General features: G+C 52.2%; 1 protein-coding gene across 2 annotated transcripts; it reads left to right on the plus strand.

The window, feature by feature from the left end:
* Positions 1-615: 615 nt before the first annotated feature.
* PIH1D1 (PIH1 domain containing 1) lies at positions 616-15,254 on the plus strand. 2 transcript variants are annotated; one of them, XM_015418549.1, is made up of 11 exons: positions 616-657; positions 3,267-3,364; positions 5,151-5,217; positions 5,633-5,818; positions 6,926-6,987; positions 8,908-8,992; positions 9,227-9,323; positions 11,112-11,162; positions 13,277-13,367; positions 13,489-13,632; positions 15,002-15,254. In XM_015418549.1, exons 2-11 carry the CDS (start codon positions 3,278-3,280, stop codon positions 15,104-15,106), a joined length of 975 nt encoding a protein of 324 aa, XP_015274035.1. In that variant the 5' UTR covers positions 616-657; positions 3,267-3,277; the 3' UTR covers positions 15,107-15,254. The 2 variants fall into 2 exon arrangements, with proteins under 2 accessions (XP_015274035.1, XP_015274036.1); XM_015418550.1 differs by lacking the exon at positions 616-657 and adding an exon at positions 928-1,002.
* Positions 15,255-22,359: the final 7,105 nt, after the last annotated feature.

Genomic DNA, 22,359 nt, shown 5'->3' on the forward strand with positions numbered 1-22,359 from the left:
GGAGACCGCGGATTTCTCTTCCACGCGTTACGTTTGCGCTGATCCATTTTTTATATGTGATGTGTTTTACATTTGAATATTTTTTCCTTTCTACCCAACTCTCGCTCCCATTCGCGCGCACACACACATGTGGGGGGGGGGGGGATTGTGTATCTGCCTAGGGTCCAAGACCAAGGTTCCCTCTAAGCTATGGAGTCCTGTGAGCAAAAATTCTACTTTGTGAGCTACTGGCATTAAAGTTGTGAGCGAGCGATTTGGCTCCTGCATAAATGAGTGTGCTCTGGAGCCATCCTTCCTGAGCGAAGGCAAAAATGTGTGAGCCGGAGGCTAAAAAGCTTTGAGCTAGCTCACACTAACTCATCTTAGAGGGAACACTGTGACCAAGACCCGAAAGAAAGATTATGCGGGAAAAAAGTAAAAGTCGGATCTGGCTGCTATCACACACGCTAAATAAGGGACGTCCTAAAACTAAGGACAGCGAGAGGTCATTCTGGCTCCCCCAGCTCTGTTAGGGGCTCTTTAAAAAGTCATGGCCCCGGCTGTTGGCAGCTGCAAGGGCCGCAGGGTGGGCGAAACCTTCCCCGCCTCCCTGAGTCGCGGTGAAATGTGTCGTCACTTCCTCTTTTCACACCGAAAGATAGCAAGTGGACGCTAGAGGTAATTTTTTTTCCGCTTCAGAAGGGAGGGGGGATTTAAAAACGGAAATTTTTTGTCTGAAGTAAGAGGGGTGTTTACAGGTGGGCGCCAGTGAAAGAGGTGCTCCTAAAAGAGGCAGGAAGGCGAGGGGGATAAAGCCAAGGGAAGTCTCTTTCTCTGTTCTTGTAGCATTTTTCCTTCTCCGCTTCTATGGCTAGGACAGCCGCGCACAGGGGTTGCTATAGCAATCCCGGAAGTTTGCGTTTCTGAAATCGGCCCGGTTGGTCAACCGGTCAAAATAAAGAAGCGGGAGAGGGCTGATTTCCACGTAGATCCGCGCAGGAGGACTGCGGGTGTAGGAGCGAGGTCAGTTGGAGGGGAGACGAAGGAAGCAGGGTGGTGGGGGGGGGGCTGATGTGTGGCTCATTTGTGGGAAGTGGGGAGTCCCGCATGAGGGTGAATATCAATGGGAAGTGTGTGCATACCGGGGTGGGGGTGGTAGTGGCTCAGTGGCTACTGGCTAGCATGCCTGGTTTGCATTCTGTAGTCCCAAAATGCAATCTCTGGCTGAAGAAGCTCAAGTAGCAGGTTTTGCTAAATGGACCATTCGTCTCACTCAGTGTCCTTCATGTGGGCAGTCTGGACTACAATGGGTGCCCGGGATTCCTACTGTTTCAGATTTTGGTTGGGTTAGTACCTTCTTTCCCTTCCTAGGAGTTTGTCATGATAATAGACAAACCTGTAGGTATCGGATTTCCTCCCCCTGCCAGATTTTATCAGCTCTAAATAGAGTTGCCAAATCTGGGTCGGGAAATGACTGGAGATGTTGGGGATGGAGCCTGGGGAGGGTGAGGTTTGGGTAGGGGAGGGAACACCGTGAGGTGTAATGTCATAGAGTCCACCCTCTAAAGTAGCCATTCTCTCCAGAGGAGCTGATCTCTGTGTCTGGAGATCAGTTGTAATTCCAGGAGATCCCCAGGCCTCAGCTGGAGGGTGGCATTTATTTATTTTTATTCATAAATTCTATAAATTAGGTTTCTAGACCGCCCTCCCCTGTAGAAACAGGCTCAGGGTGGTATACAACAATTAAAACACATACATAAATTAGTAAACAATTAAAACAGTAAAAGGAGCTGCGGTGGCTCAAGTGGTTAAGACGCTGAACTGCAGGCTGTGGAAGGTCGGTAGCTCAGCAGTTCGAGACCCGAGTGTGCCGCATGACGGAGTGAGCTCCCATCTCTAGTTCCAGCTCCTGCCAACCTAGCAGTTCGAAAGCAAGAAATTGCAAGTAGATAAATAGGGACCACTTCGGTGGGAAGGTAACAGCGTTCCGTGCGCCTTGGTGTTTAGTCATGCCGGCCACATGACCACGGAAACGTCTTCGGACAGCGCTGGCTCTTCGGCTTTGAAACAGAGATGAGCACCGCAACCCTAGAGTCGGATTCGACTGGCTTTCGAGCAAGGAAAACCTTTACCTTTACCTAAAACAGTAAAAACATATAAATTAAACATTTCTAAATGGTGCTAGCATGTCAGATTATGCCACTGCCTCATGGGGGAGGGGGCAAGAAACGGAGGTGCCAGGCGAGGTGGAAACTATCACTGTCCTCATCCAAAAGCCTGGTGGAACACCTCTGCCTTACAGGCCCTGTGGAACTGCATTAATTCCCGCAGGGCACGGATCTTATTCGGCAGAGAGTTCTGCTAGGTTGGAAGCAGGGCTGAAAAGGTCCTGGCTCTGGTTGAGGAGGACAGCTGGACATCTCTCGGGCAGGGGATCACCAGTAAATTGTTAGCTTTGTTGGATGTTAATATTCAGCAGTCAGATCATAAGGATCTAAGTGACAGCAGGCAAGCTGCTGACCGGTTCAGACCAGATAAGGTATGAGGTCAGTAAATCATGACTCAGCATGAAGCTGATTGGACACTCTGTATATATAAGTGGACAAGTACATGCTCTGTATCTTCTTCTCTTTGGATGTGGTGTTTGGCAGAGCAGTTTGTCAGTGGAGTGTATATATCGTAAATAAATCTGTATGTAGTTTGCCACAGGACTGTCTTGGTGTGGTGCTATATAGAACCTCCTCTGCAGTGAATGCTGGTGAGTGCTGGAGTGGCTGGAAAAGTCCTGGTGGCTGGTGGTGCTGGAAAGTTGCTTCAGACGCACTGCGCAACAAGCTTTAGGGAAAAAAATAGCTCTGGTAACCTTTAAAAACAACAGCAACAACAACAGAGCATTTGGCCAAAGTCTACAACTTCTGAATTCTGGATTTTCTGGGAAGTGAATGGGAACTTTAGAATAGAAAAGGGGAAAGGGTAGCAGTTCGCCCTGCATTCCTTCCTGACTCTCTGGGTCCAGCGTTCCATCTGAGTTAGTGTGAGCTAGCTCACAGTTTTTTTAACCTCCAGCTCACACATTTCTGTCCTAGCTCAGGAAGGCTGGCTCCAGAGCAAACTAGTTTATGTTGTCGCTCACAACTTTAATGCCAGGAGCTCACAAAGTAGATTTTTTTGCTCACAAGACTCCACAGCTTAGAGGGAACATTGTCTGGGTCTGCTGCCCTTTGCCTTAAGGACTGTGCTCTCCCCTGCCCTGTTTTTAATCCTTGTTTATGTCGTGGCCTCTGCAGGCTGCCTTGCCATGGCATCTGCCTCTGACAAGTCCTTGCTGTCCGCTGAGTTGCAAGAGGAGGAAGAAGAGGAGGAGTTCCGACGCCTTCTGCTCCAGGTGTGCAGTTGCCACTGCTCTCTTCTCCTTGGGGAGGTGGTTGGAAACCTCCATCAATCCAGCATCCATTTTGCAGCAGTGGCTAGGCAGGTGCCACAGGGAAGCCAACAGGCAGGGCTTGTGGGCAATAGCCTTTGTTTGCTGATTCCTCCCTAGCGCCTGACATTTGTCTCTAGAACGAAGCTGCCATGGCTAATAGCGAACGTTAGGCCTCTCCTCCGGAAATCTTTCCCACCCACTTCTGATCCCATGACCATCGCCACATCTTATGGCAGTGAGTTCCCCACATCAGCTGGGTTGTGGAGAAGTGGCACTTCTTTTGGTCTGCCTTGGGCCTACTGTCAATCCATTTCATAGGGTGATCCCAAGTTATCGTATTATGGGAGATGGAGAAATATCCCTCTCTCTTTCTCTGCGTTGTGCATAATTTTGTGGCTCTCTAGCATGTTACCTCCTTAATCTCCTTTTCTCTAAACTAAAATGCTCAACATGCCAGCCTTGTCCTTGCCTCGTAGGACAGGTGCTCTGACCCCACGATCCTTTTGGCTGTCCTTTTCTGCACTTTTTCCAGGCCTTCAACAACATTTTTGGAAATGCAGAAACCATAAGTGTATCCAGGGGTCATTTCGTAGAAAAAGAGGTGCAGGAGCTCATTAGCATAACTCATTTGCATATGCCACACCCCCTGACATCACCGGAAGTGTGTCAGAAGGTAACACCCACCGCTCAGGCTCCACTGGACTGTTTTGGATTGCTAGCTATGGGGGCGGGGGAGGAACGTGCAGATATGTCCTCGCAGAGGAGGGAGAGCTTATACCTGAATAAAACTTGGGTCTTAAAGGTGCCACTGGACTGTTTTGGACCGGGGGGGGGGGGCGGGGGGGCTCCGGAACTTCCCGTGCGTTGTGCATAATTTTGTGGCTGCTGGGAGCAGGGGGTGGGGCTTGTTACATGTGCCCGCCCCCTGGGCTCTTTACTGCCGGAGCTCCGCTTCTGTGCGCTCCTGCAGGAAATGACCCCTGAGTGTATCCAAAGTGTTCCAAATGAGGCTGCATCATGGACTTATACATGGGCTTTATACTATTCTAGCAGTTTTGTTCTCAGTTCCACTTTCGATGATTCCCTAGCATGGGTTTTTTTAAATCACTTTTTAAAATCACTGCTGCATGCTGAGTCAGTGTTTTCAGCGAGCCGTCTGCCTGATGTCTTTTTCTGGGTCTGTCGTTATCAATTCACCACCACATCAGTGCATCTTTGAAATTAGGATATTCCCCCGTAATGCACATCACTTTGCACTGACTTACATTGACTTTCACCTGCCGTTCATTGCCCAGTTTGGAGAGGACCTCTTGGAATTCACAGGATTGTTTGCAGGGATTGCAACAAGAGAATGCTCATGAATTGCTCTGAATGCCAGAAAGGGCCATGTACAGGTCAGCTGTCTGTGTTAAAATATAACCTGTACAGTACATTATAACAGCACTAATATTATTCCTAAGGACCCCCAATGAGGGTGGTGGTGACATTGTTGGGCTGTGATTTCCTTGTTGCTTGTAAATGGTTGCTGGTGGGGAGGGGAACTCCTAGTGAGAGGACATTGTGGCTTTAGGGTCTTGCAGGGAGAAGACTGGGAGGCAAGATGGACCTGCTGTGTTGTCTGGATTCTTCTGGCCGTAACAATGCTAGGGACTGACACATATATGGAAAGGGATGTGAATGGGATGGGAGTTCTAAGTCAATGTGATTGGGATTGTGTGATAAACCAATCAACGCTGTGTCTCCCTAGGCATCCCAGAAGATCCAGGGTGCAGTTCCCCCTCCAGTGGACTCCAAGCCTATCCGACCACTTCCAGGTGAAGAGCTTCAGACAGGGCAAAAGAACGGAGGGCTTGATGGGGGCGTCTGGGAGGAGGAGAGCACAGGGCTGGGTATTAGACCTGGTTTCTGTGCAGAGGCAAATACAGAGCAGAACAAGGAGGAGGTGGCCTGGCTAGGAAGAGGCCTAGCCCGGAAGTTCCTTAAGTGGCTGTCACCTGATCTGCTGTGGCCGATGCGTACAGGGAAGTTTCCTTCACTGGCATGGCTTGTCTTTCTGCAGTTCCATCTCTGGCCAGAGCTGGGTGGTGGCGCAAGAGGGCAAATCCTTGCCTGGCATCCCCAAAGGCCTCCCTGGAAGGTCTGAGTCCCGCCCTCAAATATTTTGGCTCAGTGGAGCAACTTCCGTCCAGGACTGCCTGACAGTATTACGCTTGCGCCTGTCCTCTCCAGGGTTCTGCCTCAAAACCCACACCGATGCAGGCGAGAAGATCTTTGTCAACATCTGCAGGTCCCCTCACATCCCACCGCCTCCCGACCTGACCAATGAAGAGCTCGAGTGCCTCATTGAGTCGGAGAACGCCTCCAACTTCCGGATCCCCATGACCCTGGGCGAGCCCCACGGAGAAGTCGACAAGAGTGAGTGTTCAGGGCCTGTCGCTGGTGGCATTAATGGAGGAAGTGGCTGTGGGGAGGTGAAAGTGAGATGGGGGACTGAAGCATGGCAGGAACGCACAGGAACGGAGTTCCGGCTGGCTCCCAAGTTGGCCACGCCCAGCAGGAACTCATTAGCATAATAGGCCACACCCAACAGCAGAAACTCATTAGGATTGGCTACATTAGGGGTGTGTGGCCTAACATGCAAAGGAGTTCCTGCTACAAAAAAAGCTCTGGGTTTTGACCACAAACAAGGTCAACAGAATAAGAAGCAAAAGGTGGGCGTGGCTGGATGACCACACTTCTGGTAACATGGGGTGCGGCCTAATATGCTAATGAGCTGTGCTGTCAGGGCTGTGGCCTAATATGCTAATGCATTTCTGCTGTTGGGTGTGGCCTATTATGCTAATGAGTTCCTGCCTGCTGGGCTTTTTCTACAAAAAGAGCCCTGACTGCATGGTTGATAACTTTTGTAATCTGTGGGGTGGGATTTTTGGGCATCCTGGTCATCTGCCCTCCGTTCTAGTTTTGCTCAGGTAACGCTGAGTGTATTCCACACGCCACAGAAAGGGGAGAGCAGTTTCCGGGGGTGGGGGGTGGGTCCTCTTGAAAAAAACAAACCCAAAAACCAGTTTGTAGCCATCATGGTTGGAGAGACGAATTTGAAAATGTGTGGAACACACCCTGACCTGGGTAGCCCAGGCAAGCCCGATCTCGTCAGATCTCGGAAGCTAAGCAGGGTCTGATCTGGCAGGTCCTTGGATGGGAGACCTCCTTGGAATACCAGCAGTTGGGAGGCGGGGGCAGGCTTTATTCAGCCACCTCTCTGAATATCCTCCAGGGCCCCAGTAGGGGTCAGTCACCAGAGGTCGCCATGACTTCCAGGTGCACACATATTAAAAAAATGGGGGAAAGCAGCATGAAATCAGCAGTTTTCGAGACATGTGCTTCTCCAGTGAGATGGCAAAACATGGACCGATCACTTGAAGGACAGCTCTGTGGCCCAGCCCTGCTTGTGGGCTTTAGGAACCGGTTGCCTTGTCTTCAGGATCAGCCTGACTCCTCCTCTTCTTCCTCCCTCCCTCCCAGGCGGTCACGGCTGCACTGCATACGATGTCACCGTCAGCACCGACTTCTTCACCAGGGTGGAGGTGAGTGTCTCTCTGCATGGTGGACCCTCTGAGCTGGTCCTTCCACTTTTTTGGGAGCACTTGCTGCTCAGCAGGGTGAGGAGGCAGGAGGAACAGCATTCAACCCTGGGCAAGATGCTGGTGGACCTCCTGATGGCACCTGGTATTTTTGGCCACTGTGTGACACAGAGTGTTGGACCAGATGGGCCATTGGCCTGATCCAACATTGGCTTCTCTTATGTTCTTATGTTCACCGCTGTCCTGCTCATGGCTGATATTTTGAGTCCACTGGAAGTTGGATTTGGACCTCAGCACAAGGGATTGATTAGGGGTGATTAGTGGGGTTGAGCACTGGTGATGATGTGCCCTCAACCACTTAGCTGACCGCTTGAATATTCTCCTCCCCCCCGCCACCCCATTCCCCAGCCAGCTCTGACATATGCACGCTCACTCGGTGTGGGAGCTCTTCCTCATGCTGAAGAGCCAGATTCGAGTCCAGTAGCACTTTTGAGACCAGCTAGAGGTTGGGGGTATGAGCTTTTGAGAGCAGGTCCCTCTGTCAGAGAACTTTGACTCTCTAAAACTTACACCCTGGAGATCTTGTTAGACTCAAGTCTAGCTCTTCTATTGCAGGCGGACGTGGCTGCCCTCCGGAACAGTCTTCCCCATGTTGTGGTCTAGGGATCCTGGGGAAGGCGTGTCAATTAAGCCCAGGGGAGGTTTCCTCCTAGTAGTTGCTTGTCTAAGGAGCAACAGTGAAACTGAAAGTTGTTATCGGAAGAAGAACAAACAGATAACAAAAAATATCCAAAGCAAAGAGGGAAATCCCCCAAAATATATATAATAAAAGGAGGCTTCCGATTCTCTCTGTGACAAATATAAGTTTGATTGCAAATTTTTTTCTTACTCTTGATTTACCATTAAAAACTCTCTTTTTTCTATTAATCTAAATTCCTTATTCACCAGACCCGCAGATCATCAAGTCATTATTGTCTGTTTCATGCAAAAGATCTGTAAGGGGTTTCCAATCAGGAATAAATGAGCTAGTTGTTTTTTCTCTAATCTAATCTATGAAGTTTAGAGAAAGGAAAAAAAATCTATGAAGTAGGGGCTGCGGTGGCTCAAGTAGTTAAGATGCTGAATTGCAGGCTGTGGAAGGTCAGTAGTTCAGCAGTTCGAGACCTGGGTGCCGCATGATGGAGTGAGCTCCCGTCTCTAGTTCCAGCTCCTGCCAACCTAGCAGTTCGAAAGCAAGAAATTGCAAGTAGATAAATAGGTACCACTTCGGTGGGAAGGTAACAGCATTCCGTGCGCCTTGATGTTTAGTCATGCCGGCCACATGACCACGGAAACGTCTTCGGACAGCGCTGGCTCTTCGGCTTTGAAACGGAGATGAGCACCGCAACCCTAGAGTCGGATTCGACTGGCTTTCGAGCAAGGGAAACCTTTACCTTTACCTTTAATCTATGACGTAAGCTTAGCCATCGCTGCAAGTTCCAGCACCTTCTCCAACCATTCCTCTATTGTAGGCAATGTCAAACCCTTCCATTGTTGTGCTTATAATAATCTCGCTGCCTCTAATGAGCACTGGTGTAACAGGATATGAAGTTGCCTTCTGCGGAGTCTGGCTGGTCCAGAGTCGTCCGCATTGCCTGGCGGTGGCTTTCTTTCTGTCATCGCATCCCAGGGTCTTTCCAGCTGGAGAGGCTGGGGGTTGCTGCAGGACCTTGTCTATGCACAGCCGCCGACTGATGGGGCCCTTCCCACCCAGGGCATCGGCCCCATCCATGCCGCTGTTGGACTCTCTTGTCTTTTCATGCACACTCTGACCCTTCCCACCAGCATGGGATCACCCCCCGGAGGGAAGAGGCCCCTCTGCTAGCGTCCGCACGGTTAGGAACTCAGTGCCTCCTCTTTTTTCCCCTCTCTCCCTCTTTCAAGAGCAACCACTTCCTCAGGGAGTTCTTCATCACAGTTGTTTTGGAGGGATTGTCAGAGAAATACAAGATGGAGATCAGCCGCGCAGGTATGGGAAGTCGGCGTTGCTCCGGGAAGCCAGTTCCTCTCTCTCGGGAGCCCCTCCTGAGCTTCCGCTGTTGCGACCCCGGAGGGATGCCCGGGCGCAGAAATGGCCACAGCCTGGCTCTGGCAGCACAAGCGGCATGCTTCCTCCTCATCGGACCTGGCTGCAGCCCTTGTGCCTTAGAATGAAACGCTGGAACTGAACTCACTGTGCTGTCTCCTGTGCGTCACCTTCCAGAATGGCGCGTCCTGAAGAACAGGAAGTTCATGGGTTCCGTATCAGAGCAAACCATCCGCACAAAATCCAGACCCTTCATACAGGAGATGGACAGCAGGTATGCCGAGAGCTCCCTTTTAACCTCCACTCCCCTTCCTGTATTGTTAGAGGCACTCTGATTATCTGATGGTCTGTCGTTTGACAGTGCTGGACTTCATCAGCCCTTGTATGAGAAATAGGTGTGCAGGAATCCATCATGCTTATCAGTCAAGGAGATCTAAAACACTCAAGCGCTCAACTGATAAGATTTCCTCTTTTGGTAATGACTGGGGGTGGGAGGAGGACACTTGGATTAGGGTCACTTCTTGGCCTGCATCTAAGTGGTCATTTCTGTGGAGGATGAGACACAAACTCCCATCAATGCAGTCCCTGTTTTAAGCGTGCAGTCCTTCACGCAGCCAAAGACAGATGCTTAAGGTGGGAAGAAATTGATCCAGAGCTGAGAAGGAATCGTGCGGCCATCTTCAGTTGGGCGCTCTCAGTGGGGTTTACGTGTTGGGGAGAAGACGAAGAAGAAGAGAAGAGATTGGATTTATACCCCGCCCTTCACAACCCAAAGGTGTCTCAGAGCAGCTTACAAACTCCTTTCCCTTCCCCTCCCCACAACAGACACCCTGTGAGGTGGGTGGGGCTGAGAGAGCTCTGACACGAACTGCTCTTTTTCAAGGACAGTTCTTATCAGAACTATGGCTTGCCCAAGGTCATCCAGCCAGGTGCAAGTGGAGGAGTGGGGAATCAAACCCGGTTCTCCCAGATTAGAGTCCGTGCACTTAACCACTACACCAAACTGGCTCAGAAGACTGTCTTATGAAAACGGAAGCTAGACTGCAAGTCCTCATCTCCCTGAATACCTTTTTCTGGAACGGGGGTTAAACTAGGAGGGGGTCCTGATCCTTGCACATCTTGAACCCACGTTGGTGAAATTCCTAGAAGCTTTTCTGCAGGCCAAACAAATCAACCCGAAGCTGTGTGAATGGGCCCAGCAGAGGATTACACATTCTGGGCTGGGAGGTTTAGAGGCAGGACTGGACCTCCTCATTGAAGGCTGTGGATGGCTTTCATAGCCCATCAGAGTGCCTGCTTTGGTGTGGGATGGTACAACAGAATCTCTGCACACCTGACTCCCAGTGCTTGTGAGGGTTGGATGTGCTATGAACTAGGAAGGGTGAGAGCTGGGGGCCCAGAGGAATCTACATGTGTGAGTGGGTGAGGGGTAAAGGTAAAGGTTCCCCTTGCTTGAAAGCCAGTCGAATCCAACTCTAGGGTTGCGCTGGTCATCTCTGTTTTAAGCCAGAGAGCCAACGCTGTCTAAATACTTTTCCGTGGTCATGTGGCCGGCATGACTAAACACCGAAGCACACAGAATGCTGTTATCTTCCCACCGAAGTGGTACCTATTTATCTACTTTCAATTTCTTGCTTTCAAACTGCTAGGTTGGCAGGAGCTGGGGCCAGAGATGGGAGCTCACTCCGCCAGGCAGCACTCGGGTCTCGAACTGCCGAACTACAGACCTTCCGGTCTGCATCTCAGCATCTTACCCTCTGAGCCAACGTGGGAGAGGGTGTCAAATGGGAATCCCAGCCTCCGAGTCGTTTGGGAGCATTTTCCATTAGAGGGCTAAAGGGAGGACAGAGGGACTGGGGGGGGAGGGGGGTCGAACCCTAATCCTGAGATGCACCAGTGGGGACAGCCCCCCTCCCCGTCTTGACACAACAGCAGCGGAGCCAGGAGTCAGACCGGAAAAGGCCACTGATTCAGCAGCATTGGGGAGTGGCGTCAGGGTTGCTGATGCAGTTTTTTAACCATATTGGTTTTACAACTTATGCAACTGTTTGCTTTTCTGCAGTCAAACCCAGGAGACAACCAGTAAGCTTCTGCAGCCCCTTTATTCACAGAGGTATGTTGGGGTTGAGACGGGAGGAGGCACGTGGTAGGGATGGAGGGGGTTGGGTCGAGGAGGGGGAGGGGACAGAATGACTTGTTCCATTGTCAGGACCGTGAGCTTGGCTCCCTTTCTTCCCCCCACCCCGTCCTTCCAACTGTGTCAGGTGGGTTCAGCTGACAGGTGGCGATTGGCTCGAGGTCACCCCGAGAGCTTCCAGGCTGGGTCGGTATGGAGCTCTGGTCTCTTTGGTGTGAATCCAGCTCTTTTCCCATCCTGTCACTGGGTCTCTCCCAGGATGGAGGCTTTCTCAAAATCAAGAATGTAAGAAGAGCCCTGCTGGATCGGACTCGTGGTCCATCCAGTCCAGCATCCTGTCTCACACGGTGGCCAGCCAGTTCCCCCGGAGGGCCAACAATAGGAGCCGAGGCCTTCCCCTGATGTTTCCTCCTGGCTTTGGGATTCAGAGGTTTACTGCCTCTCAATGAGGGAGCTCCCTTTAGTCACCATGGCTGGTAGCCATTGATAGACTTATCATGAATCTGTCTAATCCCCTTTTAAAGCTGCCTGTGCCTGTGGCCGTCGCTGCATCCTCCGGCAGCAGTTCCACATTTTAATCACTCTCTGAGTGAAGAAGTATTTCTTTTTGTCTGTCCTGAACCTACTGCCCATCAGCTTAATTGGATGCCCTCGAGTTCTAGTATTTTGGGAGAGGGAGAAAAATGTCTCTTTGTCAACTCTCTCCACCCCGTGCATAATTTTATAAACTTCTTATCATGTCCCCCTTTAGTTGTCTCTTTTCTAAACTGAAGAGTTCCAGACTCTTCTGCCTTTCTTTATAGGGGAGGTGTTCCAACTCCCTAATCATCTTGAGTGCCCTTCAAGGCAGGGTTGGGCACCCTAAGTTGCCTCCGAGACAGGGTTGGGCACCCCAGTGGTCTTTTCTACATATTCTTTCTCCAGCTCTTCCTTTTGCACTTGAGGCTTGCAAAAAAACGACCTGGCAGCCTTTGACAGCCCTGAACATCCTGAGCCCTGCATGGCCAAAAGGGACCCCTTCCGCCCTTCTAGCCCACTGCAGTTTGGGGAACGTAATTCCTGGTCAGTCTCTCTCTGTGTGTGCCGGATGAGATGCAGAGAAGTCCTCTTGATGGGCTGCCCCGCATCTCGGGAATTTTCTCCTCCCAAAGACTCTTCTTCCCAAAGAAGCACAAGCTACTATTATTCAAACTGGGTTTTTAGTGGCCAGGGATAACATAGACTAATTGGCGTGTTGCATATCGTAAAAAGGTAAAGGTTTCCCTGGCTCAAAAGCCAGTCGAATCCAACTCTAGGGGGCGGTGCTCATCTCCGTTTCCAAGACGAAGAGCCAGTGTTGTCTGAAGACTTCTCCATGGTCATGTGGCCAGCATGACTAAACGCCGAGGCGCACGGGACACCATCACTTTCCCACCAAAGCTATACCTATTTACAGGGGGGGGTTTGTAGAAAAAGCCCAGCGGGAACTCATTAGCATAATAGGCCACACCCTGACAGGGCAGCTCATTAGCCTATTAGGCCACACCCCCATGCCTTCCCTTGGCTTGCCTGGGTGCTCTGCGACGGCAAGGAGCCCAGGCAAGCCGGCCCTTGGACAGGCTGGAGAAGGCACAGGGAGGGGCATTTAAATGCCCCCCCGATCCTCCCAGGCCCCCCCCTGGCCCCCCCGCCTGCCTCGGAGTCGCCGGGGGGGGGTTGTCGCTCTCCAGGCCTTCCCTCTGTAGCCACGCACCCAAAGGTTTTGGCTGTAGTGGGCGTGGCAAACTCTGAAGCCAGCCGGAACTCCGTTCCTTTGCGTTCCTGCCCAAAAATAGCCCTGCCTATTTATCTCCTTGCAATTTCTTGCTTTCGAACTGGAGCTGGGGGCCAGAGCTCAGAATGCACAGGCCTGTCATGTGCCAGGGTGAATGGTTTGCACCGATTTCTGACCTGGCCCTTAATCCTGGGCAAGTTGTCGACTGCTGTTTGTATGAGTTAGTAAAAAGAATTCCAGACAGCAGCATACATTGACTGGATATGACCCCCCACCCCCCCCGGAGATTCCTTCTCTGCAGCCTGCAGGTCTGATGTGTCTTGCTTTCTTTTTTCAGTTCTGCCACAGTTCCCGACTTTGCCATTGTCGCCCAGCCCTCACGCAGCCACCCTGAACGTCTCGTCCTGAAAGTCGGCCTCCCTAAAACGGTAACTCAGTCCCGGATTCAGGAGGAAGTGTTGTGATTTATGGGAAGGGTGCGCAAGTAGCCTCATCCCAGCAGGTGGCGCCGCAGCACACTGCATGCCTCCCTCTGGTTTTGCTTTCCAGAACTCGGTGAGGTCCCTCGACCTGGACCTGGGAGAAGATCGGATCGTACTACAGGACCACCCTGGCCTGTACCACCTGGACATCTTCATTCCTTACAGCATCGTCCCTGAGGAAAGCAAGGCCCAGTTTCACAAAAGAACCAAGGTGAGCGAGAAAGAGCCCCCTCTCCCTTTGCAAGCTGCAACCGTGGCCGTTTTCTACCCAGCATAAGAACTGAGGTTGGTTTGAAAATATTTTGCGGAAGTGTCCCCTCCTCTTCTGAATCGGTACTCTTTGGAGGGGGAGCTCACACTGTCCCCTGTCCGCTGACCCTGGTCCACCAGCCAGCCCTCCTTCTTGCCCCTTAGCTCGGGACCAAAAGGGAAGGACTCTTGTTGCCCGCCACCTGGGTCCTCCTCCGGCCAACTGCTGCCCTGCCGTGCCTGGAGCGAGTGGCCAGGCGCATCCTCATTGGCTGCTTTCCAGGCCTTCTTAAAGGTAGCCAAGCAAGCTGCCGGAGACTGAGAGAGCCCGTGTCTCCCACAAGACTTCCTGTTCTGGTGAGAAGTCAGGCTCTCCCCTGGTCCATGTTCTGCTGCCCCCCCCCCCCGCCTTCCATCCTCCGCTGCCACTCAGCTTTTGAGGCAGCGAAGCCTCAATGGTCTCCGCCAGCAAAGAGAACTGTCCAGAGCAGCCAGGGCCCTGGGGATGCCAGCCTCCAGGTGGGACCTGGGGATCATGTCCAGACTGCAGAGATCAGAGTCCCCCTGGAGAAAATGGATGCTTTGGAGGGTGGACTCTGTGGCCTTGTGCCCCACTGAGCTCCTTCTCCGTCCCCCCCCCCCAGGCTCCATCCCCAAATCTCCAGGAGTTTCTCATCCTGGATCTGGCAGCTCTACCCCTCTCCCGCCAGTGGCTGGTAGGTAACTGGCTACCCAACACAGCCCAGGGGTGGGTGAGTCCCCATCCCAGCACACACCAGGCATGATTTAAACTGGTAGTGCACCATGGGTCCTCTATTTGCTTTTGGGCATCTGCCACGTTAACCGTTAGCAATCCAAATGCTGCAGCCTGTCTACCCCAGATTTCAGTCCCAGGCCTTTTGACAAGAATGGAGGGACCGAAATCCCAGGACAATGTCATCACAAGGCCTGCAAAAATTGTGCTAACAGTCAACCAGCCATCGTAGTTAACAGTAAAAGAGGGGGGGGGCGGAATCAGTGACTGAAATGGGAAAATAAAACATTCTTAACTTGGTGCTTGAGTTTCAGTTCCACAGGAACTGGGGGAACATCTTCGGGGAAAGGTTTTTATGGTTAGGGGGCCACCACTGAAAAGGCCCCCACACTGCCAAAGACCTTCATCGGGATCTGGGACGTAGCTTTGGCGTGTCCTTAATGCATAGCTGGCAAGCCGTTTGCTCGGCCCCGTGCAACTCGACGGAGAGGAAATCCTTGCCCTCTCTGGCACTGCAGGGGGTGCTCTAGCCTCAAACAACCCCCCAACTCCCTTGGTGTTTTTTGTCCTCCTGCAGATCCTCACCGTGGCGATGCCCATCCAACGCCCCTCTCCGCTGTTGTCGGCGACAAGCAGTCAATCTGGCAGTGCAATCATCTCAGAGGCCGGAGCGCCCGTGTGAGCACACCACCCAAGAAACTCCTGGCCCCAGGGAGGATGCAGCGGCAGGCCATGCGGAATGGAGGCTGAGGAGCTTGCAGCTTCTGCAGCCGGCACGGTGCTGGGCCAGGGGGAGAAGTGGGACACTTCTCTCTCTCTCTCTCTCCCCCCCCCCCCTCTCTCTCTCCCTCTCCCTCCCTCCCTCCAGCAGGCTGACTCTGTGCCCAGCTACATACAGTAAAGCACGTTGGACGGGATCCAGAGTGTGTCTCTTTCTCTCCTCCCACGACGTGTGTTCTTGACTTCCCTGGCAGCTGTCGGTGTTCCTCATAGGTCTCTCTTTCAGCACCTCCCCACCCCCACCCCCCGCATCCTTATCTGCCCATGCGTGTGCATTTCTGCAGGCAGTCGGACCTCTTGGGCTGACTGGGGCTGGCGCTTTCCCCTCGCAGGGAGCCCGGCTCCATTCCCCCCTGTGCCCATCGCCTTGTGAAGGGAAGGAGGCCCTCCTGTGCCGATCTAAAAAGAACTGGCTGGATGGGAGACACTGGACCTGACCCTCTTCAGGCGGCTGCTGGAGCATCACGTTTTTCTGAAGGCTTCCTTTTTTTAGAATCCTTCCTGCAAGTCGACCGGAGTGGAGTCTTTCTCCCTTGGGAGGGTCTTGGCGGGGAACATCCCAAACTGCCGCCTGCGGTCTCCAGTGGTGCAGTCTGTTGTGTCCCCCCATTCGGAAGCCCTCTTTGCCCGCCCTGGCCCCTCCTCCGCCAGCACCTTTCATCGGGGCTCAGCCATGGTTTCCTTTTTCCCCTGGTACGCTGCAGCCGTCTCTGCCCCTCCTCAGCGCCAGGCAGGCTGCCGGTGGCTTTTCCCACCACTGACAGTGGGGTTCTTTCAGCCCCTGTCCTGAACTGTGTAGGCTTTAAATGGAAACCTTTGCAAGGAGTTACGGGGGCCGCCGCGTAGAACCATCATTACCTTATGACTCCAGCCAAAGTCCTGCCCTGCAGCCTCCTTACCATTAGGGGGACAGTGTGGTGTAGTGGTTAAGAGAGATGGACTCTCGCCTGGAGAACTGGGTTCGATTCTGCCCTCCTCCACTTGAAGGAAAGTTGGGTGACCTTGGGTCAGTCACAGCTCTCACAGTCCCCCCCGCCCCTCCCCAATAAGCCTTCCTCGCCACATAACTCTTAAAAAGAGCTAGAGCTTCAGGCTGCCAGACCATCCTAGGATCTCCTGGCTCTACCACGGGCAATGCCATACAACAATTTAATTTTTTTAATTTAGCCAAACCATTAAAATCCAGCTTTGTCCTGATTCTAGCTGTGTGTGCTCACTCTCCTTGAGGTGGCATTGGTCCTCCCTCCCTCCCTCCTGGTTGGGCCTCTTCTGGGATGGTGCGAAAGACGGGGAGGGACTGTGGCTCAGTGGAAGAGCCTCTTCTTTGCATGCAGAAGGTCTCCGGTTCAATCCCCGGCACCTCTAGTTAAAGGTATACAAACTTCCCAAAATACAGTAACATTTATTTCCTAAACATTGTGTCTAACAGATGATGGACGAAAATCTCCGGAGTAGAAGTTTCGTTTCGTGGAGGATTACCTTATGATTTTGCACTATGGTCGGTTAGACATCCGAAACGAATACGACAAATGCTTTGTGAATGGAGAGTCAACTTGGAATGTTTGTGACTTCTGAAGAGCACTTCTTTATGAATCTGTGATGTCGGAAGAAGTCTCCACGAAACGAAACTCCTACTCCGGAGATTTGCGTCCATCATCTGTTAGACACAATGTTTAGGAAATAAATGTTACTGTATTCTTGGAATTTTGTATACATTTAGGACAAGTTATCATTATTACAAATTGTTACTTGCACTATTGCAGTAGTTTTGTTCGTTTTGGCTTAATCCTACTGCTACCCCTTATTCCATTTGCACCTCTAGTTAAAGGACCAGGCAGCAGGTGATGTGAAAGACCCGAGACCCCGGAGAGCTGCTGCCAGTCTGAGTAGACGACACTGACATTGCTGGACCTAGGGTTGGATTCAGTAGAAGGCAGCTTCGCGTGCGTGGGCTATATCCCTATATTTGATTGCAGGGGTGGGTGTGGGGGGCAGTTTTGGTATGTTGTATCCAAAACCCTTTGCCATTTTCCTTAGTCCTCACCTTCATTTGCTTGAAGTAGGTCGTTGTGAAAGATTTTCACAACGCGTAATCTAGAAACTGTCCTCCTGGGGAAAGGAACAAACGTTTATTTACTTTAGAAGAAGAAGAAGAGATTGGATTTATGCCCTGCCCTTCACTACCCAAAGGTGTCTCAGAGCGGCTTACAGACTCCTTTCCCTTCCCCTCCCCACAACAGACACCCTGGGAGGTGGGTGGGGTTGGGAGAGCTCTTGACAGAGACTGCTCTTTTTCAAGGACAGCTCTTATCAGAGCTATGGCTTGCCCAAGGTCATCCAGCCAGGCACAAGTGGAGGAGTGGGGAATCAAACCCGGTTCTCGCAGATTAGAGTCCGCACACTTAACCACTACACCAAACTGGCTCTTTATTTACTTCCTTTATTTATATCCCACCTTTCACCCCCAGCAGGGACCCAAAAGCGGCTTACATCGTTCTTCCCTTTTATCCTCACAACAACCCTGAGAGGTAGGCTAGGCTGAGTGTGGGGGACTGGCTCAAGGTCACCCAGCAGGCCTCCCTGGCACGAGTGGGGATTCAAACCCGGATTCCCCCAGATCCCAGTTCGACACTTTAGCCACTAGGCCACCCTGGCGTTTCTAACCTCTCCTGCTTCTCCAGAGAAATCTGCAATGCGGCTTAGAAATCAAAGGGAGCTTTGGGGCAACGCTTCTGTGGGGCGAAGAAGAGGTACGTTCCTTCCTTGAGCTGGTTCTTGCCCTCTGCTGAGATGTCCCAGGCTCCGGCTGGGCTGTCGTTTCTGCAAAGGTGTCAAGAGTAACTCCCTGTGACCCACCAGGGGTGAGGCTGGACAAACTGAATCTGCTCCGCCTCTCCCGCCCACGTTTCCCCACCTACGACCTGGACAGATCTTGCGGGAAGGAATCCAGAGCCGGCGCACCCAGCCTTGTCAGAAATTTTTGCACCATCTTATTTGTTCTCCTGGGATTTTGACGGGGAGGAGTGAGTGATGCCCCTTTCCTGAAGAAGGCGGGGGAGGACGGTGCTGCTTTTCTCGTGGAAGGGGGGTGGCTGAGCTGCCGCGAGGCCGGCTTGCTTCAGAGTTCTGGCCGTCTTCCAAAAATGTCACCATTTCCTCGCATGTGGATTTTGAACGAATTGGATGCCGACTGTGTCCTGCCCTGGCAGTCCGGGTTTGTATTGTGACTGTTGTTAGGCAAAGGTAAAGGTTCCCTTGCTCGAAAGCCAGTCGAGTCCGACTCTAGGGTTGCGGTGCTCATCTCCCTTTCCCAGCCGAAGAGCCAGCGCTGTCCGAAGACATTTCCGTGGCTACGTGGCCGGCATGACTAGACACCAAGGCGCACGGAACGCTGTTACTTTCCCACCAAAGCGGTACCTGTTTATCTACTCGCAATTTCTTGCTTTCGAACTGCTAGGTTGGCAGGAGTTGGAACCAGAGACGGGAGCTCACTCCGTCATGCGGCACACTCGGGTCTCGAACTGCTGAACTACCGACCTTCCACAGCCTGCAGTTCAGCGTCTTAACCACTTGAGCCACCGCAGCTCCGTGACTATTAGTGCATTTTAAATCCCTGGTGACGCCTGGTATCTTTGGCCACTGTGTGACAGAATGGATGGGCCATTGGCCTGATCCAGCACTGGCTTCTCTTCTGCTCTTATGGTCCTCCGAAGAGGCCACGGCAGCTTACATCTCCCTTCTCTCTATTTTATCCTCAGAACAACCCTGCAAGGGAGGTTGGGCTGCGAGGCACTAACTGCCTCAAGCTGATGGGGTAAATGAAGAGGTCATGAAAGTAAGTTTCATGGGAAACGGGGATTTGAACTCGGGCCACCCTAGTCCTAGGCCAGAATTTGAGCCTCCCTGGGATGAGAGGTGGAAAGCATTTGTCCAGCCAAGTGGGCTTGGAACAGACATGCCTCCATATGGAAGACAATTGTGCTCGAGTCCCCCAAACCCATTTCTGCGGTCAGACATCGGGTTGCTTTGGAGTCCTCCCAGCCGGTCTGCCAATCAGCCCTCCACCCACTTCTACGGTTACCCCAATGAGCATGAGCGGCTGCCTTCCCGGGAGTCAGACCAACGTTCCCCCGAGAGGAGTGTTGTCTCCTCTTACGCACGGTGCTCTCCAGGGTTTCCAGAACCGGGTCTTTTCCTGGCTCAGCTACTTCTGAGACTGGGGATGCTCCGGCCATTCAGCTGCAGGCTCTTCTCGCCGTCCTTCTCTTTGTTAATTTTAAACCGGCAAGTTCCTACTTCTGTTCCTCTTGTGCGTGTGCACACACACATGTACAGGCACAAGCTCTTCTTCCTCTTGTTCCCGTCTTTGCTGGCTCTCCCCCACTCTCTGCACAGCCTGTTCCACGAGCACATGTCCGTCGCTGCCACCCCCGCCAGCTTCTCCCCCCCCCGCTCCTTCTGTCTCTCTCTCGTTTCCCTTCATACAACCTGTTTTCTCTCATATTCACGTTGCCAGGAGGGAGAAGGGGGCTTCAGTAGATCTCTAGCTGGTGGCTACAGGTGGTGTTTTCTTTCCAGGGTCCTGGCTACAGGCTACAAGGGGCCACTGGGTGTCACGGGGCTCCCCTGTAGGGGGCGCTGTGGCCAAGTCTCATGGCCGGAGCATCCTTCAGAGCAGCCGCCATGCTAATCCTGCATGTGCAGCCCCCTGACAGGGCAAATGAGGCCATTTCAGCTCCTGAAAACAGCAAGGAGGTGAAGGCAGGAGCCCTTCCCCCTCTGCTGTGGTCCCGCTCTAAATCAGGCCTCTGCTGCACTTTGACACAGGAGCTGCAGATGTGTGGCAAACTCACATCAAGTATAATGTGTAGTTTGGCCCAGGAGTCCAGCTGCATCCAAACACCCCACAGTAGAGTCACATGGGCAGACCTTGCACAAGGAGGACGTGAGCGGATAAAGGGCATGGGCTGAGGTCTGGTGTGTGGAGAAGCAGTACGGTTTGGTGTAGTGGTTAAGAGTAGCAGAGTCTAATCTGGAGGACCGGGTTTGATTCCCCACTCCTCCACATGCAGTCAGCTGGGTGACCTTGGGTCAGTCGCAGTTCCCTCAAGAGTGGTTCTCCCAGAGCTCTCTCAGCCCCGCCTACCTCACAGGGTGTCAGTTGTGGGGAGAGGAAAGGAAGGGAAGGAGATTGTACGCCAAGTGAGACTCCCAAGTGAAGGGCAGCGTATAGACCCAAGTCTTCCTCCTCCTCAGTAGCCAAGATCAGTGCATCATCCCACTCTTTGGAACACGAGTCTCAAGGGAGAACTGCAGCCCAGGGAATGGTCCAGGAATCCCTACTTGGGGTGATGCTAGTAAAGCAAAAGTGTGCAGCCAATCCAAGCCTCGCCAGGAAAATGCCGAGAGCCCCACGGAAGCTGCTCTTCCGCACAAAAGAGCCAAGGCAGGTCATGTTCTGCAGGCCCAGGATGTCGCTGCTGGGGTGAAGCGAAGCTGGTCTGGCTAAGGTCAGGCCGGGAGGCCTCCTGATACTTGGGGGCTGGATCCAGGCAGGACTGTTCTGCTCTTCTTCGGTTCAGCCCCCCTCTCATGTGCCTTCGGTCCATGCAGGTCCCCTGATCTCCAGCACAGCCCTTTTTGGGTGGTCCGAGATGACTCCCCTCCACCCTTTGCCCATCGACTGAAAAGCTATCAGGATTTAACCTTTCAGCTCTGTGATGGAAACAGCACAACATATATATCTTTTAATCACACGTTTTTTAAAAATGGGCTCGGTCTTTAACTTGTGAAAGTGCAGTACGTGGATGTTGCAAGCAATAAATATAGAAGTTTGTTTCAGGTGGGGCGGCCGTGTTGGCCTGAAGCAGCAGAACGAAGTTTGAGTCCCGTGGCACCTTTAAGACCAACAAAGTTTAATTCAGGGTATGAGCTTTTGTGGGCAAGCACAGTTCTTCAGAAGTTTGTGTAAAGTTTGTAGATCTGCAATGGTGTATAGAAGCTCTGGCCTCTGTGCATCATTGTTACCTCCCCCCTCCTTCTAATGTCACAACCTCATTGTGAGGTAGCCCAAGCGGTGAGGGAGAAACTGGTCCGAGAAAAGGGCAACCAGGATGGTGAGAGGGTTGGCATCCAAATCTTATGAGGAAAGGCTGAAAGAGCTGGGTATGTTTAGCCTGGGAAAGAGAAGACTTAGAGGGGACACGATTGCAGTCTTCAAGTATTTGAAGGGCTGTCATGTAGAAGATGGAGCGGATCTATTCTCTCTTGCTCCGGTTTGCAAGACTAGATCTAATGGGTGGGAATTACAAGGGAGTCGTTACCGGCTAAATATCAGGAGAGACTTCCTAACTGTAAGAGTGGTTGAGCAGTGGGACAGTCTGCCTCAGGAGGTGGTGGATGCTCCTTCGCTGGACATTTTCAAGAGGAGGTTGGACGGCCATCTTTCGGGTATGTTGTAGGCCTGTCTTTCGGCTACGCTCCTGCAGTGTGCAGGGGGTTGGACTCGATGACCTGCGAGGTCCCTTCCAACTCTAACATTCTGTGGTTCTAGTATGATCCCCTGGGGGAGGGAGGGAGGTGAGTCACCTGCCTGCTTGCTTTGCAAACAGAAGTGCCGGGGTGCAATCCTAGCCTGTCTAAGGAAAAGATCTCAAGTGCAATGTTACCTCTGAGCTGTGGAGTCTTGTGAGCAAAAATTCTACCTTGTGAGCTACTGGCATTAAAGTTGTGAGCGAGCGATTTGGCTGCTGCATAAACCAGTTTGCTCTGGAGCCATCCCTTCCTGAGCTAAGACAAAAATGTGTGAGCCAGAGGCTAAAACACTGTGAGCTAGCTCACACTAACTCAGCTTAGAGGGAGCACTGCTCAAGTCGCAAGTGCTGAGAAAGATGTTTGCCTGAGATCCTGGAGAGCAGCTGCCAGCAAGTATCGAGAAGACCGAGCCCAAGAGATCGTGAGTCAGACTTGGTAAAAGGCAGCTTCATCTGTTCATCGCTGCCCTTCTACCACCCGACAGGAGCTGGCATTCGCTCCTCTTCTTTCCCGCCTCCTCTCCCCCTACAGCTGGGATTCAGATTGGAGACTCCTCGGGTCAGAGGTCCTCCTAATTGTTTATGCTATTTTATAAAGCCTCAAGCATGCTGCCCACAAAGT

The sequence above is a fragment of the Gekko japonicus genome, unplaced genomic scaffold (genome assembly GCF_001447785.1).
Source record: "Gekko japonicus isolate JY-2015 unplaced genomic scaffold, Gekko_japonicus_V1.1 scaffold299, whole genome shotgun sequence".
NCBI lineage: Eukaryota > Metazoa > Chordata > Lepidosauria > Squamata > Gekkonidae > Gekko > Gekko japonicus.

What these genes read in the sequence shown, in the direction of transcription:
- PIH1D1 (XM_015418549.1), top strand. Translation starts at nt 3,278, where the DNA reads ATGGCATCTGCCTCTGACAAGTCCTTGCTGTCCGCTGAGTTGCAAGAG. An exon ending in GCCTATCCGACCACTTCCAG is followed by an intron (nt 5,218 to 5,632) that starts GTGAAGAGCTTC and finishes TGTCCTCTCCAG; the next exon opens with GGTTCTGCCTCAAAACCCAC. An exon ending in CCACGGAGAAGTCGACAAGA is followed by an intron (nt 5,819 to 6,925) that starts GTGAGTGTTCAG and finishes CCTCCCTCCCAG; the next exon opens with GCGGTCACGGCTGCACTGCA.